At 35.8% G+C, this 16996-nt stretch overlaps 1 protein-coding gene across 3 annotated transcripts in view; it reads left to right on the top strand.

Annotated features, from left to right (window-relative positions):
• Positions 1-16996, top strand: part of cpeb2 (cytoplasmic polyadenylation element binding protein 2) — a 43458-nt gene that overhangs the window by 1490 nt on the left and 24972 nt on the right. For all 3 annotated transcript variants that reach the window (XM_079803535.1, XM_079803537.1, XM_079803536.1), the window contains exon 2: positions 11388-11657. In XM_079803535.1, coding sequence (XP_079659661.1) covers positions 11388-11657 — 270 coding nt within the window. The remainder of the gene's footprint in view (positions 1-11387; positions 11658-16996) is intronic.

The raw sequence follows: 16996 nt of genomic DNA, 5'->3' as shown, positions 1-16996 counted from the left end.
TGTTGCGTCATAATGCAGCGCTCAGTGCGTAAAGCCATTGTGACGTCTGTGCGTTGAATACAAATGCCTGTCATTGCATTCAAATAATATTATGTGAATTAGTATTAGAATGTTTATAAAGTTATAATAATACATAATAGTAATAATACACAATATTACTGATATCACAATATTTTTGATTGATTAAATGCAGAATGAATTTAATAAAGTGTTAGTTCAACCAAACATTTAAATTGTGCCATAATTTACTCCCCCTCAAGCCATCCTAGGTGCATGACTTTCTTCTTTCTGCCAAACATAATCTGAGTTATATAGCCTATTAAAAAATATCCTGGCTTTATAACGGGAGTGAATAGAGTTTTTTGAATCTCCATAAAGCGCATTATAAAAGTAATCCATACGGCTCCAGAATCATACCGATAACAATATGCACAATGCAATGCTACGATTCAAACATTGCGAAAAGCATTCGGTTACAATCTCAGAAATAAGAAGTGTCATTTTTAATGCAATTTGGTGTAATGTCATAATTCCTTGTGGTATCAAATAATGAGTCACGGTGGAAATGCAAGGTCAGACCGAGTGCAGTGCATTGTGGGATACTGAACAGCCTGCTACGGTTTTACACTACACATTTTTGGCAAAAGTAGTTGATTTGCACTCTGCGTGATAGAGAAATAGAAATGTTTTCCCATTTGTTTTCTGGACGGGGACAGTGAGCACGCGCCGTGGTAACAAATGTCTTAGACTGAGATACTTTTGAACTGGGAGGGTGGGATTGGTCTTAAGGAATTCAATTATTAAAGTGGCTTTAAGGAAATACAGAAATAAGAACGGTTCCAGTTCTATTGTAGTTATGAAGTAAAGTTTTTTTTTTTAAATATGCAGACATTTACTCTTATTCTCGTCTGCCTAATATGTAAAAATGCTAAATGTTTCTTGTCACGTCAAATTCAGTCATGATTTACATAAATAATGTCATATTGTCAATCAAATTGTATTAAAATGTCAATTAGTTTGCATCACTTATATCACTGTTGTTTGCTGAACGTTTTTATCGTAGAACATTTGTCAAATATTGAATGTTTAGCTACTTACATCTTCACTGCTATAGCTAATTCGCACTAACGGTAAGCCCCGCCTTCTTTGATGTGATTGGCCATCTCACTCATTCTGACAGTGACGAGCGCTGTTTGACCGCTGAGGCTGACCAACCTAAAAATGTAACAAAGAGAGAGAGGTGTGTATGTGTGTAATGGAGTACAGCAGAGCAGCATCAACAACATCAAATATTGGGGGGCAGTTTGGCCATTCCTAACTATTCTGGGGGACTTTCCCCCCTCAATGTCTATGGTGGTTACGTGGTAATATTGTTGAAGGGCTTCATGTGACATTCCAGGGATGTCTTGACCTCTGGGGCGTTCAGTGAAATCTCCCATCGAGCGCTCAGAGGCCGGAGATGTCAACACCCTGCTAAACTGCAGCGCCGGTTGAAAAAGCTGTTATTACAGTAAACTGCAGTCCAAGCTTCACTCGGCACTGAGATGGCACGGAGGCCATTTTGCTGAAGGTTCCTTTACATTTCGGCATTTCTTTGATATTATATCAGATATTCCACATGTATGACAGTGTTTTCTGCGCCGCTACTGAATCTACAACAACACAAAACATTACATTATATTTTATTTTATCAGTATTGTGCGTTTGTAAGATGAATTGGGCTTAGAAGATACTTCCAGGATTGGTCATAAAAACTCAACATAGCGTCTGTTAGAAAACTCACACTGCCAATTGTTTAGTATTAACGTCTTGTTTCCAGTCCAAATATCTACAAATTCCTAAATCAAGATGCATTTGCTAGATAAGTACAATGACATAAGATATTTTTTCTTGTTTTCTGGAAAATGAAGTGAGTTTTTGCATAAAACAAGCGAAATAATCTGCGTATGGGGTAAGAAAAATAATATTGTCTCAGTTTGAAATCTTGTTTCTGTCCCAAACCGAAATAAGATTATTTTTCTTACCCCATTGGCAGATAACCATACGGAAATGTAATATATGTGCATATATGAAATATCAATATGCTCATATAAAGTAAAAACATAAATGAAACCTATTAGAAATTGGAACAATTCCATATATTGACATATACATTTATCCCATGTATTATATATGTTTATGTATGTATGATACATATTTTGACATATATATCTCATATATGAAATATCCTAATATGCTCATATAGAGTAAAAGCATAAATGCACTATATGCACAGCTATGAAACCTATCATAAATTAGAACTATTCAATATATAGACATTTAACTCTATTCCATATATTATATATGTTTATGTATGTATAATTCATATTTTGACATATATCTCATATATGAAATATCCTAATATGCTCATAAAAGCATAAATGCACATATATGCACAGCTATGAAACCTATCATAAATTAGAACAATTCAATATATAGACATTTAACTCTATTCCATATATTATATATGTTTATGTATGTATAATTCATATTTTGACATATATATCTCATATATGAAATATCCTAATATGCTCATAAAAGCATAAATGGACATATATGCACAGCTATGAAACCTATCATAAATTAGAACAATTCAATATATATACATACAACTCTATTCCATATATTATATATGTTTATGTATGTATAATTCATATTTTGACATATATATCTCATATTTGAAATATCCTAATATGCTCATAAAAGCATAAATGGACATATATGCACAGCTATGAAACCTATCATAAATTAGAACAATTCAATATATAAACATTTAACTCTATTCCATATATTATATATGTTTATATATGTATAATTCATATTTTGACATATATCATATATCAAATATCCTAATATGCTCATAAAAGCATAAATGCACAGCTATGAAATTAGAACAATTCAATATATAGACATACAACTCCATATGTTAAATATGTTCAAAGAATATATGTCACTCATTAATAAGAAAATTCTTTAAGCACACAACAAGTTTGCATATGTTTAAATAAACTTTTTACAAAATATAAATTATTACAAATATATATTGTTTACATATATATCTTAACATACTGCACAGTACCATATAGAAATTCATTATATAAATATATGCATTTTACTATAAGTATTTTATATGTGGTGTACAACTATATAAACCCATATAAAATACCACGCAAGCATACTGAATGTTTACATATATAAATAAACGTATAAATTAGATATTTATTAACATACAGTACCATATAAAAAGTCATCCTTTAATATATTTATATATAATAATTCTTCTATAATTTCATACATGGTATAAACCTATATCTTCATATATCGTGAGGATATGTGCTAATAATAAATTGCCTCATATGAAACATATAGGACATCATTGATATAGGGACATATATGTACATATATTACATGGGTAAGTTTGCTTGTTTTAAGCAAAAACTCACTTTTTTCCAGAAAACAAGAACAAATATCTTATGTCTTTTAACTTATCTAGTTAAAGCAAGCATTTTTATTTTAATATTTAGACTGGAAACAAGACAAAAATACTAAAGCATTTTTTGCAGTGCACATGCAATGAACAGCGTTTTAGATGCATTATGCGTTTTACAAAACCTAGTTACGTCGCCGCAGATCCGATATCTTGGTATCTGGTGGTGGTGAAGTATTCTAGGCCTGTGTGCGTTTGGTCTTGTGGGGGTGGGGTAGAGGCGGAGGGGGAGACTGTCACATGGTTCAGGAGTGGCCCTATATCTGTCACTGTGATATTCGTACATCTGAAGTCATGCTGGTCTAACAGCTGTTAAGAGTAAACGTCTTTTAGCATGATATTGCAGCTAAGCTGGAGACACCCTTATGTCAGGAGAATTGTGTCTGTGTGTGTGTGTGTGTATTAGGTGTGAGAGGTCTGACCACAACATTATAACTCCATATGAGTCATTCACCGTCATGGAAAATGGTCAGGAAATGGAAGTGATCAATCAGGAAAAGATTTCGATTTCAAAATAAACGCCGTGCTTATGAAGAATCCTGAAAGAATTGTGTCACTGTTTCCACCAAAATATATGAAAATATGAAGCGGCACAGATGTTTTCAACACTGATAATAATCAGAAATGTTTCTTGAGCCGGATCATGTGATTTCTGAAGGATCATGTGACACTAATGATGTAATGATGCTGAAAATTCAGCTTTGATCACAGGAATAAATCACATTTTAACATATTACAATAGAAAAGAGTTGTTTTAAATAGATGTAATAATAATAATAATAATCAAATAAATGCAGCTTTGCTGAGCACAAGAGACAATTAAACAAAATAATAGGTAACACTTTACAGCAAAGTTTCATTAGTTAACATTAACTAAGAATTAACAATACCTCTACAGCATTTATTAATCTTAGTGAATGTCAATTTCAACATTTACTAATGCATTATTAAAATCAAAGGTTGTATTTGCTTACATTAGTGAATGCACTAACTTGAGCAAACAATGACCAGCTGGATTTTAATTAACTAACATTAACCAATATTAATAAATACTGTAATGAACGTTTTGCTCACTGTTAGTTCATGTTAGTTAACACATGTTAACAAATGAGACCTTATTGTGAAGTCTTACCACAAATGGTTTATGGGGTAATACATGTTGTTTTTTTTTTTGACAATTAAAGACTTAAAGGTACTTAATCTCAATTTTAGTTGGAACGTGATGGACATATACCAAAAGATATTCAATTCATAATCATGAAAAATGAATGATAAATCTGGCATTACATTATGTAATACTTCAGTTCAAACTCAAACATTCAAATCGGTAAACCTAATATTATAAAATGAATAGATCTGTGATTGCATATGAATAGAGCTCTGTGGTTCAGAGAAATGCTGAGCGGAGACGGATATAGGAAGGGACCAAGACACATCCGAATGAATCCAGTGATCATGTCACTTCTTGTGTCCTGAGATACCTTCATCTGATTGATTTTTGAAAGCAGCGTAGATGTATCCTTCACTGCCTGTTATATCCCACAATCCTGTGCGTGCGGTTCCAGGCCAGTTGAGTTGAAGATTTACAGTAAAGGCACAATTTGTATGATTTTTCGATTAAAATATCCCAAAAAAACACTAGAACAGTGTTATATATTTTTTTGACTTGTGTACTTACATTATCCCAAATGTTACCCAGAATGTTTAAATCCAGAGGAATCAGCAGCTTTAACCAGGACATGGACCGTGCGTCGCCTATCGATAACATCATACCCGCGTTACCCTCGATTTCCAGTTTAATTTTGTAGAAACCATGGAAACACCAAAGACGCTTTAATATATTATATGTTTTATATTAGACAGGCGAGTCTGTTTGGAGACATTCATCGACAGAAAACTATGAAAATCATTGTTCTCCAGCTCAACAGTAGGGTGACCACCATCAAACAAACCAAATGTGGGACGATTACTAAGTTTGTGTGGGACAATGTGGGACATGTTACCAACACTAAAACATAACCTGAAACTGTTGTATAATCTTAAATTCAACATCACTGAGCCCAAAGGCAGCAGGCATCATGCAGATAACTACTTTTGAAACAGTTCTGACCAAGTGCAACTAAAATCCAACTAAATAAATAATGAAACAAATAAAACAACATTAAATTAGTTAATCTTATATATTAATTTATATATATATATATATATATATATATATATATATATATATATATATATATATATATATATATATATATATATATATATATATATACATATATATATATATATATATATATATATATATATATATATACACACAGAGGTGGACAGTAACTAAGTACATGTACTTGAGTACTGTACTTAAGTACACTTTTTGAGTATCTGTACTTTACTGAAGTATTATTTTTTAGGGAAACTTTTACTTTAACTTCATTACATTTGAAAGACAAATATCATACTTTTTACTCCACTACATTTCTATCAAGGTCCTCAAAGTCGAAAGTCGTTTCTGTAGCAGCTTTAAAAGTCAGTGGATATTTTTTTTCTTCTTTAAAAGGTTTTTTTTTCCAGATGGCCTATAAGTAATCACTTTTGTATAGGGTCATGTGAAGTTTCCCAACATTTTTTTTAACACTGATCAGTTTATAGCAAAATGGAAGAAGACGGTTCCTTGGCACAGTGTGTGCACCCATGGCTATACTTAAAATGTATGTTTCAGTTTTCTCAAAAGATTAAAGATTAGTTTAGTTGGCATACACTTGACCATATCTAATAAAATGTTCAAAAATGTAGATGTCTGGGAGAAAGAGAAGAGTAAACAGTTGGGGGAATATCGGATGTGTATCAGTGTATAGGGTCCATGCATTCAGCCTTAAAGTGACAGCAGCTTTGTAAAGAGCTTTGTAACTTTTATACAAGAAATTAATTTCAATACTTGTATAAAAGTTACAAAATTCTATACAAATGTAAAGAAATGAGTTTAAGGTAGTCGTATGCTAGCATGTCGGATGGAGCATCACTTACTGGCTTAAACCACCATGGCATAGCGTGCATTTAAACAACAATGCAACAATAATAAAATAATGCATTGACATAAAAAATTAAATGTACTTTTAATACTTAAGTACTTTTAAAAACAAGTACTTCTGTACTTTTACTTAAGTAAAAATCTGTTTTTAGAACTTTCACTTGTAACGGAGTAATATTTGACCAGTAGTACTTTTACTCAAGTAATAGAGTTGTGTACTTTGTCCACCTCTGTATATATATATATATATATAAACAATTTTTTGGGGGGGATTTTAGTTTTATTTTTATATATATATATATATATATATATTAGGGCTGTCAAAAGATTAATCGCGATTAATCGCATCCAAAATAAAAGTTTGTGTTTACATAATATATGTGTGTGTACTCTGTTAATTATTATTTATATATAAATACACACACATTCATGTATATATTTAAGAAATATTTGCATTTATAAACTGTATATACATTTATATAATCTATAATATATATAAATATAAATATATATATATATATATATAAATTTATATACAGAACTGTATTTTGTATATATATATATTATATATATATTCATTTATATACAGAACTATCCATTCGTTTTCTGACAAGGATCACATGGAACGAATCACCGCTCCACATTTTGATTGACAGCCGTCACAACCTACTAGTGACCGTGTTTACTCCTTTCTTTTCAACCAATGGATATGGTTTAAAAAATGGCTTTTGTATTTGTGTAAGGCGGGATGTTACTTCTGACGAAGCGCTGTTAAATATAGGTGAAAAACGATGCCGCAAAAATAATAAATAAAATGCTTTCTTAAAAAGGCAAAAGAACGCATGCATGTTTTCTCAATATGATCATTAAAAATCAACAGACTGGTGAAAATGCGGGACATTTTCATAATATGCAAGGGGACAAGGGGTGAAAATGCTGTGCGGTACAACGCAAAGCGGGACAGGTGGTCACCCTACTCAACACAGTTAGTCTTTTTGTTTAAATCTGGTGTTCTTGATTTACGGCGAGTACCATGTTCTAATATCCATCTAGCTGACTACAGTGTGAACAAGTGTCCCATAGCAGCCGCCGAACGAACACAGAGAAGCATTAAACATAACTTTCAACACACTCAAATGTGTCTAATATGATAAAACAGCGCTGCGTTACCTCACACACACATGAGCAGAAGAAGCGGAAGTGGCATAATAAAAGCTACGCCTTTGTTTTGAATATGCAAAATGACATATTGTGGCTTTAAAATTGTGTCTGTAATGCCTGGTACACATTTTGTGATTTTGGGCTGTCCCAGACGAAAGATGACCAATCGTGACAGCATCATGATCATCTCACAGTGTGTTTACTGCTACAATCTGCGTCTACTGATAAAAATGCAACATGAAATGGTGTATTGGTCAAAGAGACATGGCGCTAAAACTTACATCAAGCTCCATTTGCAAAATTGGTATGCCAAGTTGGCCTCTTTTTCCCTCGTCCATATTCTCCTCTTTTTATCAGCGCACATAAACACAATTGCCAAAATGTGATTCATCTCGCTATATTTGTTCAGCACTAGCTCAAGCGGCTGACATTTTATTCTTCAATGCTAACTTGCGTCGTAGTCTACGATTCAATAGGCCTCATTCTTGTACAGTCTACATACACAAGTTTATTAGATTTTATTATCCATGTGGTACAGTGTGATTTGTAATGATCTTATAGGATTGCTGAAATCACATGGTCTGTAGCAGGCATAAGTTGGTCATTGTAATTAAATGTGCTCGATTAGCACCGCAATTTTGACTGTTTTGTTCTAGTTCATTAGATGGTTCTGCTGGCTCAGAAGCTTGTCCACTTTTGCAAGCTTTTGGCAGCGAGTCAACAAGTCAGCTAAACTCTTGGACGCAACCTGTATTATTGCGGCAAGTTGAAATGTTGCTTGGCCACTCCAAATAACTCGCTTTACATTTTGGTTCTTTGATCTTTCATATGTTTAAATAACGCAAAGCAGTATGGCGTCATCTCTACTGGTTGACACATTTCTACCGTTGCATATATAACCATATATATATATATATATATATATATATATATATATCTAACCACCAGCGCAGGTCCTAGTATGAGGTTTACTTCTTGCTCCATAGTTCTCCACACCATCTTTCCAGTGTCTAGACGCCATCAGCGGTAATTATCTCTCACTATCCCTTAAACACTCAACCAGATTGTATGTGCACACTGTCTCGCACACCCACCCACACACACGCAGGCCATTACCCAATTACACACAAAGACATTACGGAGATGGGTGGGACTCTCATTTGGGCAGAGTTGTGCACACAATGCAATGACAACACCTGCTGAAAATGAACATTTGTTTCTTTTTGTCATTGTTTCGTGTGGACGCTCTGGCGAGGAAGTGCGTTCATGTGTGTCTCTACATTATATTCTATGATGAAGACAGTGTGTGTTGTCGCCACTTTGTTCACGAGATGTGGAGTGTAAGATGTAAAGCTTTAAATCTTCTTACTCCTACAGCAAGGCAAAGCCTGGGCATGCTCAACACACACACACACACACTCTCGCATACGGGTGATTACGCCAGTCACTCTCATTCAGATTTCCACACATCCGTTAAATTTGTAGCTTTCACTATTTCTGTTAGCTTTGAGGTCATCCATATGCTAGTGCTACTCTGTGATGCAGTTAACCTTAAAGGGATAGTTCACCCAATTATCCCACTCTCAAGCCATCCTAGGTGTGTATGACATTCTTCTTTCAGACGAACACAATCATTTTTATATAAAAAATGTCCTGGCTCTTCCAAGCTTTATAATGACAGTGAATGGCTGTGAAGTCCATAAAAGTGCATCCATCCATTCTGTCCATCATATAACTGCTCCACACGACTCCAGGGGGTTAATAAAGGCCTTCTGAAGCGAAGCGATGCGTTTGTGTAGGAAAAATATCCATATTTATAACTTTACAAACTGTAATCTCTTCCGCGTTCATGAGAGACTGGCGCTTCAGTGTATGACGTAGGACGCTCCAGTGAGAATATGCTAGTTTTCGTGAGAACCAAGTTTAGTTTTGCTCAATCCTCTGCGCTTCCGCGTTCGTCACCGGTTCTTGCGCTACGTCTGCATCCTATACGTCATACACTGGAACGCCAGTCTCTCGTGAATGCACAGACGACTGTTAGCGGAAGTTAGAGATTACAGTTTGTAAAGTTTTAAATAGGACATACTTAAGTGCAAACGGAACGTAATGTTTCTGACACTTAATTGCATGTTATTTGCAAAAAATTTTGATGTATTATAGTTTAAACGCAACTAGTTGAACGTTAGAGTGCTTTTTTAGCCACTTGAATAGGAATTAACTACTTTTTTAATGTAATTTTGTACTTATTCTGTGTTTGAAATATGGTTCATATGTACTAGCGATTGTACTGATAAGCATGTGTGCTAAATTAAAATATGCTTTAATGTTGTTTCTATTGAAACTTGTATGTCATGCATTCAAATATATTTGTGATTACACATTTGTAATGATGAAGTTGCAGTTTAGTACATTCAAAATATATTAACTTTAAATATACAGTTAAAATTATAATCAAGTACTTTACATGTATGTTAGTCAACACATCAAAATAATAAACAGTCATGAACGTGTGCTCTCTCTCAAAGTACACTTAAAGGGTTAGTTCACCCAAAAATGAAAATTCTGTCATTAATTACTTACCCTCATGTCGTTCGACACCCGTCAGACCTCCAGATCTTCAGAACACAAATGAAGATATTTTAGTTGAAATCTGATGGCTCTGAAAGGCCTCCATTGGCACAATGCACGGTTCACTCTCAAGATCTAAAGACGTCGTTACAAAGTCCATCTCACTACAGTGGTTCTAAAATAACTTTATGAATCGGCAAGAATAGTTTTTGTGCGCAAAAAATCCCTAAATAACGACTTATATAGTGATGACGATTTCAAAACAAGGCATCATGAAGCTTCGAAGCGTTATGAATCAGCGAGTCGATTCAGCAGTTTGAATCGCCAAATTTCAGCAGTTTGGAGGTTTGACACGCGATCCGAATCATAAATCGGCTCACTGATTCATAACGCTTCGAAGCTTCATGATGCCTTGTTTTGAAATCGTCATCACTATGTAAGTCGTTATTTAGGGTTATTTTGCGCACAAAAACTATTATCGCCGATTCATAAAGTTATTTTAGAACCACTGTAGTGAGATGGACTTTGTAACGACGTCTTTAGTACCTTTTAAGGGTCTTGAGAGTGTAAAGTGCATTGTGCCAATGGAGGCCTTTCAGAGCCATCAGATTTCAACTAAAATATCTTCATTTCTGTTCCGAAGATGAACGGAGGTCTTACGGGTGTCGAACGACATGAGGGTAAGTAAGTAATGACAGAACTTTCATTGTTGGGTGAACTAACCCTTTAAGTGTATTCATTTAATTAATATTGTATTATCTGCAAATAAAAGTGTTTGTTTTAGAATGAGGACGGAGACTGGCTATATCAACCTGAAATATACAGCTTTTCATGCTATTTCAGGGTGATAAACAACAATTACAATACAATCCATGTCAGATTTTAGTGCTGGTTCAAAATATGTTATAGAAATGTGAGTTTCTAAAGAAATGTAGTTTTTGAGATTAGTTAGAGAAGAGTTGTATGACTAAAAAAAGATGCGTCCCCAAGATGGCCGCCGAGTGAACTGACTTGCCTTGAAAAGGACTTGAACTTCAAATCTAGTGTTTGCATTCAAGTACTTGCGTTTCGTATCTAACTAAACGTTCTGTCTGTCTGTAGCCCATGATGAAGCAGTCCCCGTGGGGCAACCATCAGGGCAGCGGGTGGAACTCCGGAGGGATGTCCTGGGGCAGAGACCATCGGCGTGGAGGCGGCATGGGTGTGCCAGGCTCCATCAACCAGATCTCTCCCATGAAGAAACCCTTCTCCAGTAACGTCATCGCTCCGCCGAAGTTTCCCCGCTCCGCTGGCTCCCTGGGACCTAAATCCTGGATTGAAGAAAATATGTTCCGTACCGACAACAACAGCAACACGCTTCTGCCCCTGCAGGTACGTATGGGAGCTGAGGATGTGCATTCAGGCACTTGGGCTGGGATTTCGGTTTGCATTATTATTGAATTGTTGCTCAATATGCATATGCATCAGCTGTCATCTGTGAGTACGCCCGCTACGCCCTGTGTGTGGCTGTTGAGTTCAATAGGATGTTCAAGTCCTACAGGATCGATGATGACTCACGGCGAGGTCATCAGGGTTTTGCCGGTTTCTTCCTGAAGGAACCTGTCCTCTCCCTTCATTATTGTGTGGAAGTCTGAACTCAATTCTGGACAAAAATAAGCAATTCGCCAGTGTTGGTTTAGTCTAAACAAATGTAGAGAAATCAGCCCGTCTGGTGTCTGATGTGCTTTTTGGAAAAATTTATTCAGTCTGTTTAATCTCCGGTTTGCTGTTAGATGTGCCTCCTGGGACTATGAAATGTTCGGGTTAAGTTCAATCACATGTTCATATGACCATTAATCTTTTTTTTATGAGGATGACTTTCTAAGATCTCGTACCACTGGGGCTGAGAGGTTTATATTTGCTCTGAAATACTGTATATACATCGATTAAAAAAAAGATTATTTAATTTAATTTAGGTGAACTTAAAGCATAAATGTCATATTTACCTGTGCGCTTCCTACCTGTCTAACAGGTAGGAAACATACAGAAATTCAATAAAGTTATCAAATATTCTGCACTGCATAAATAATAAATTGAATATAGATTACTCCGTATTACAGCTACAATTTTCTCTGTTACCGACAGACAACACAGCAACTGTTTTTTAGGCTGCTGTCACTTTAAGATCTGCCGCTGCCGAACATGACGCGGATCTGACGCGCTGTCTTGCGCATCTCATTTTCTCACAACTCTTTAAGTTTATTTAAAGGTGCAGTGTGTGATTTAAAGGTGCAGTGTGTGATTTTTAGCGGCATATAGTGGTGAGGTTGTGAATTGGATCCCCTTTCGGAGCACATAGAGAGCCTTCGGTGGCCGACACAGGACATGGATGTTGTTGTCTGAGACAGCAGAGAGTGACTAGCGCTCTGTAGAGCAGTTTGTCCCTTTAGGGCTACTGTAGAAACATGGCGGCGCAAAATGGCTCCACTGTAAGAGGACCCGCGGTGTGTGTAGATAGAAATGACGCATTCTAAGGTAATAAAAACATAACGGTTCATTATGTGAGGTCTTTATACACCACTGAAAACATAGTTATGTATATTATATTGCATTTCTGTCAATAGATTGTCATAAATACTACATACTGCACCTTTAAGATGCAATTTCACTCATTTAAGAAAGCTATTATGAGAATACGCGACAAAACTGGAATTTTGGCATAAGTCTGTGTGTTAATCTTCGTCTAAGCGCGAAAGAGAACTGGATTCTGGTGCGCTGTCTGTGCGCGCGATACTGGTGTGATTGGTGTGTGTCCCAGACCAAAGATGACCAATCGTGGGGATTTCTGTGGTTGTGGCTCCTAAACGCTGGTATTACGCCGTACAGTGAGAGGCTCAAAGATGACCGTTGCGACAGTCTTGCGACCAAAGATAGCCAACATGGAAAGGCGTATTGATCAACGCGACATAGCGCTAAAATTTAAAACTGCTTACCTCAAGCTCCATTTGCAAAATTGGCCTCTTTTCCCTAGTCATGACCACGTCCATATTCTCTTCTTTCGCTTTCTTTTTTTTTTCAGCGCACATAAAAACACAATTGCCGAAGTGCGTTTCATCTTGCTTTAGTTCACCACTAGCACATGCTGATGACGTTTTAACCTACGATTCAGTAGGCGTCATCATCGTACAGTCTACATACATGAGTACCCAAGTTTATTAGATCCATGTGGTACAGTGTGATTTGTAATGATCTTATAGGATTGCCGAAAAGGCACGGTCTGTAGCAGGCATAAGAGACTTCTTTCAAGTTCAACTTTTAAACTAGTAGTGTATAGGAGGAACCATCAACTAAACTATTGTAGCAATGTAGATTTAGAAAGTTTAATGCACAACGTAAAAGACACAATAAAAATAAATCAGGAATGTTTTTTTTACTTGTAAACTGCCACATAGACACAATTCCCAAAGAATCATTGAAATCTTTTGAATTAATTAATTGAAACAACCTTTTTTTCGACTGAATTTTCAATTAAAATGCTGAGATGCTAAAATACGTCAATGCTCTCACACTTAAGTCGCAAAACGATGGTCAAATAAAAAGCCATGTGTATAGTAAATATTCAATATATTGTCCAGCCCTGGCTAATACTTCAAACATGAGGGTCTGAGAGTTTCTCGCCTTCAAGCTAAAAGTGAGAAACTAAGGGAAAAAGGGCGAGAGTAACACATTTTTGTTGCGTTGCCCCATTTGTTTTGTAGATGAGCTGAAACAGCAGGTCATTTACATGTGAATGAGGAGTTCATCCACTCACTTCAGGTTTAAACCTCTACTGATACAGACTGCTATTGTTGCTTTTTATTTTAGTATCGACTTAGTATCATATGTCTACTAGTACTTTTGCCATCCTTGCTCTCTACGGTCGGCCCTGTGTGCTAACGGCTATAAATGTGCTATTGAATTAAACCAGTTTAGTTTTGACATATTTTACATGCCGTCCCGTCATTAAGAGCTGTTGGTATGGTCTGGCACTGAATAACTCATTGTTAGTTTGTACTTCATTTCGTACCAGATCAGTGTTTGGCACATCCCATTCTTTAAAGCCGTGCCTAACAGAACTGAAATGAGGAACCTGAGATGAGTATGGTCTGGCCTTCATCACTTTCTTTTCTCCTCTCTCAGGAAACAGGTCAGACTCTTGTAGTATCTACGGTATTGTTCATTTCCATAAACAGGGTGCCGTTTGGAATTCCTCGCATTCCGCGCGCCTCTCCTCTCTCCTCCTGTCCTCTCCTTCCTGCTCCGTGCTCGCTTTGCGCTCCAGAGATCAAATGAGTCATGTGCTGAAAAGAGAAACAAACATAGAGAGATTGAGGAAGGAGGAAAATGATTTCATTCAAACTTTTACATTCGAATGTAAATGAATCGAGTCTGAATCCACATGAAATAGTGTTCTTGTCCTCGTAGAATTTGGAATTGGCTCTGACTTGTACCGCCTGACCGCTGCAGCTTCATTTTATCGTTCATAGTGTTGCCATAGAAACGCATAATTCCAAAGAGTGAAGAACGCCACTTGTTGTCATTTTGTAATTACGACATGGTGTAAACGCAGCACCGGTCTTCATATTTCACATGTTGGTCTTGTTATAAACTGAGCATGTTATAAACTGAGCCTTGAATCAGAGTCGATTGAGCTGGTCTCGACTATAACGCTGGTTAGTGAAATAATTGAGGCAAGAAAAAGAGAACATTTGGAATATGAATGCCATTGAATGGCAGCATGAGTCTTCAGGCCTCGTGTTATTCACTGGAGAACTGAGCTGCTTTTCAGACACTATTTCTGGCAATGTTGCTAAAACTATATTTAGCACCTTCCAGCCTCATGCTGTCTGTAAGCTCCAGTGTGAGGGCCTGCGAAGAGGACTGGATGTGGAAAACAGCACAGGGCTGCCATAAGAGCTTCCTTTTTAAACCCTGCTCTACCTGTGGGAGGCAGATGGCCGTGACAGGTCCAATTGGAAGCATCTGCACTTGACGCAGTCAACACTTGCTCCCTGTGTGCTGTCCAAACAATGTCCATCATATACATTTATGTGTCTGTCAGGGTATCTTTATATATTTATCACGGAGCCCCGCACATGTGGAAGGAAAAATAGATATTGTGGCCAGCTCTATTAATTTGTTCCCTCATTTTAATTTAACTTTGATTTAACTTAAAGAAACTTAAAGAAACAAATGAGTATGATTTGGCCACGGTTTAACTTAAACAACGAAACAATTTAGTACGATTTGGCCACGGTTTAACTTAAACAACGAAACAAATTAGTACGATTTGGCCACAGTTTAACTTAAACAACGAAACAAATTAGTACGATTTGGCCACGATTTAACTTAAACTACGAAACAAATTAGTACGATTTGGCCACAGTTTAACTTAAACAACGAAACAATTTAGTATGATTTGCCCACGATTTAACTTAAACAACGAAACAATTTAGTACGATTTGGCCACGATTTAACTTAAACAACGAAACAATTCAGTACGATTTGGCCACGATTTAACTTAAACAACGAAACAAATTAGTATGATTTGGCCCCGATTTAACTTAAACAACGAAACAATTTAGTACGATTTGGCCACGGTTTAACTTAAACAACAAAACAAATTAGTACGATTTGGCCACGATTTAACTTAAACAACGAAACAATTTAGTACGATTTGGCCACGATTTAACTTAAACAACGAAACAAATTAGTACGATTTGGCCACGATTTAACTTAAACAACGAAACAATTTAGTACAATTTGGCCACGGTTTAACTTAAACAACGAAATAAAATTAGTACGATTTGGCCACGATTTAACTTAAACAACGAAACAATTTAGTACGATTTGGCCACGGTTTAACTTAAACAACGAAACAAATTAGTAAGATTTGGCCACGATTTAACTTAAACAACGAAACAAATTAGTACGATTTGGCCACGATTTAACGTAGACAACGAAACGAATTAGTACGATGTGGCCACGATTTAACTTAAACAATAAAGCTAATTAGTACGATTTGGCCACGATTTAACTTAAACAATGAAACAATTTAGAACGATTTGGCCACGATTTAACTTAAACAATGAAACAATTTAGAACAATTTGGCCACGATTTAACATAGACAACGAAACAAATTGGAACGATTTGGCCACGATTTAACTTAAACAATGAAACAATTTAGAACGATTTGGCCACAATTTAACGTAGACAACGAAACGAATTAGTACGATTGGGCCAGGATTTAACTTAAACAACGAAACAAATTAGTACGACTGGGCCATGATTTAACTTAAACAACGAAACGAATTAGTACGATGTGGCCACGATTTAACTTAATCAACGAAACAATTTAGTACGATTTGGCCACAATTTAACTTAAACAACGAAACAATTTAGAACGATTTGGCCACGATTTAACTTAAACAACGAAACAATTTAGAACGATTTGGCCACAATTTAACGTAGACAACAAAACAAATTAGTACGATTTGGCCACGATTTAACTTAAACAACAAAACAAATTAGAACGATTTGGCCACGATTTAACGTAGACAACGAACTGAATTAGTACGATGTGGCCACGATTTAACTTAAACAATTAAACAAATTAGTACCAAGGTTACCACGATTTAACTTAAACAACGAAGCAAATTAGTACGATGTGGCCACGATTTAACTTAAACAA

The sequence above is a fragment of the Gobio gobio genome (genome assembly GCF_949357685.1).
Source record: "Gobio gobio genome assembly, chromosome: 21".
Classification (NCBI taxonomy): domain Eukaryota; kingdom Metazoa; phylum Chordata; class Actinopteri; order Cypriniformes; family Gobionidae; genus Gobio; species Gobio gobio.
This window is presented reverse-complemented; position numbering and strand designations above follow the sequence as displayed.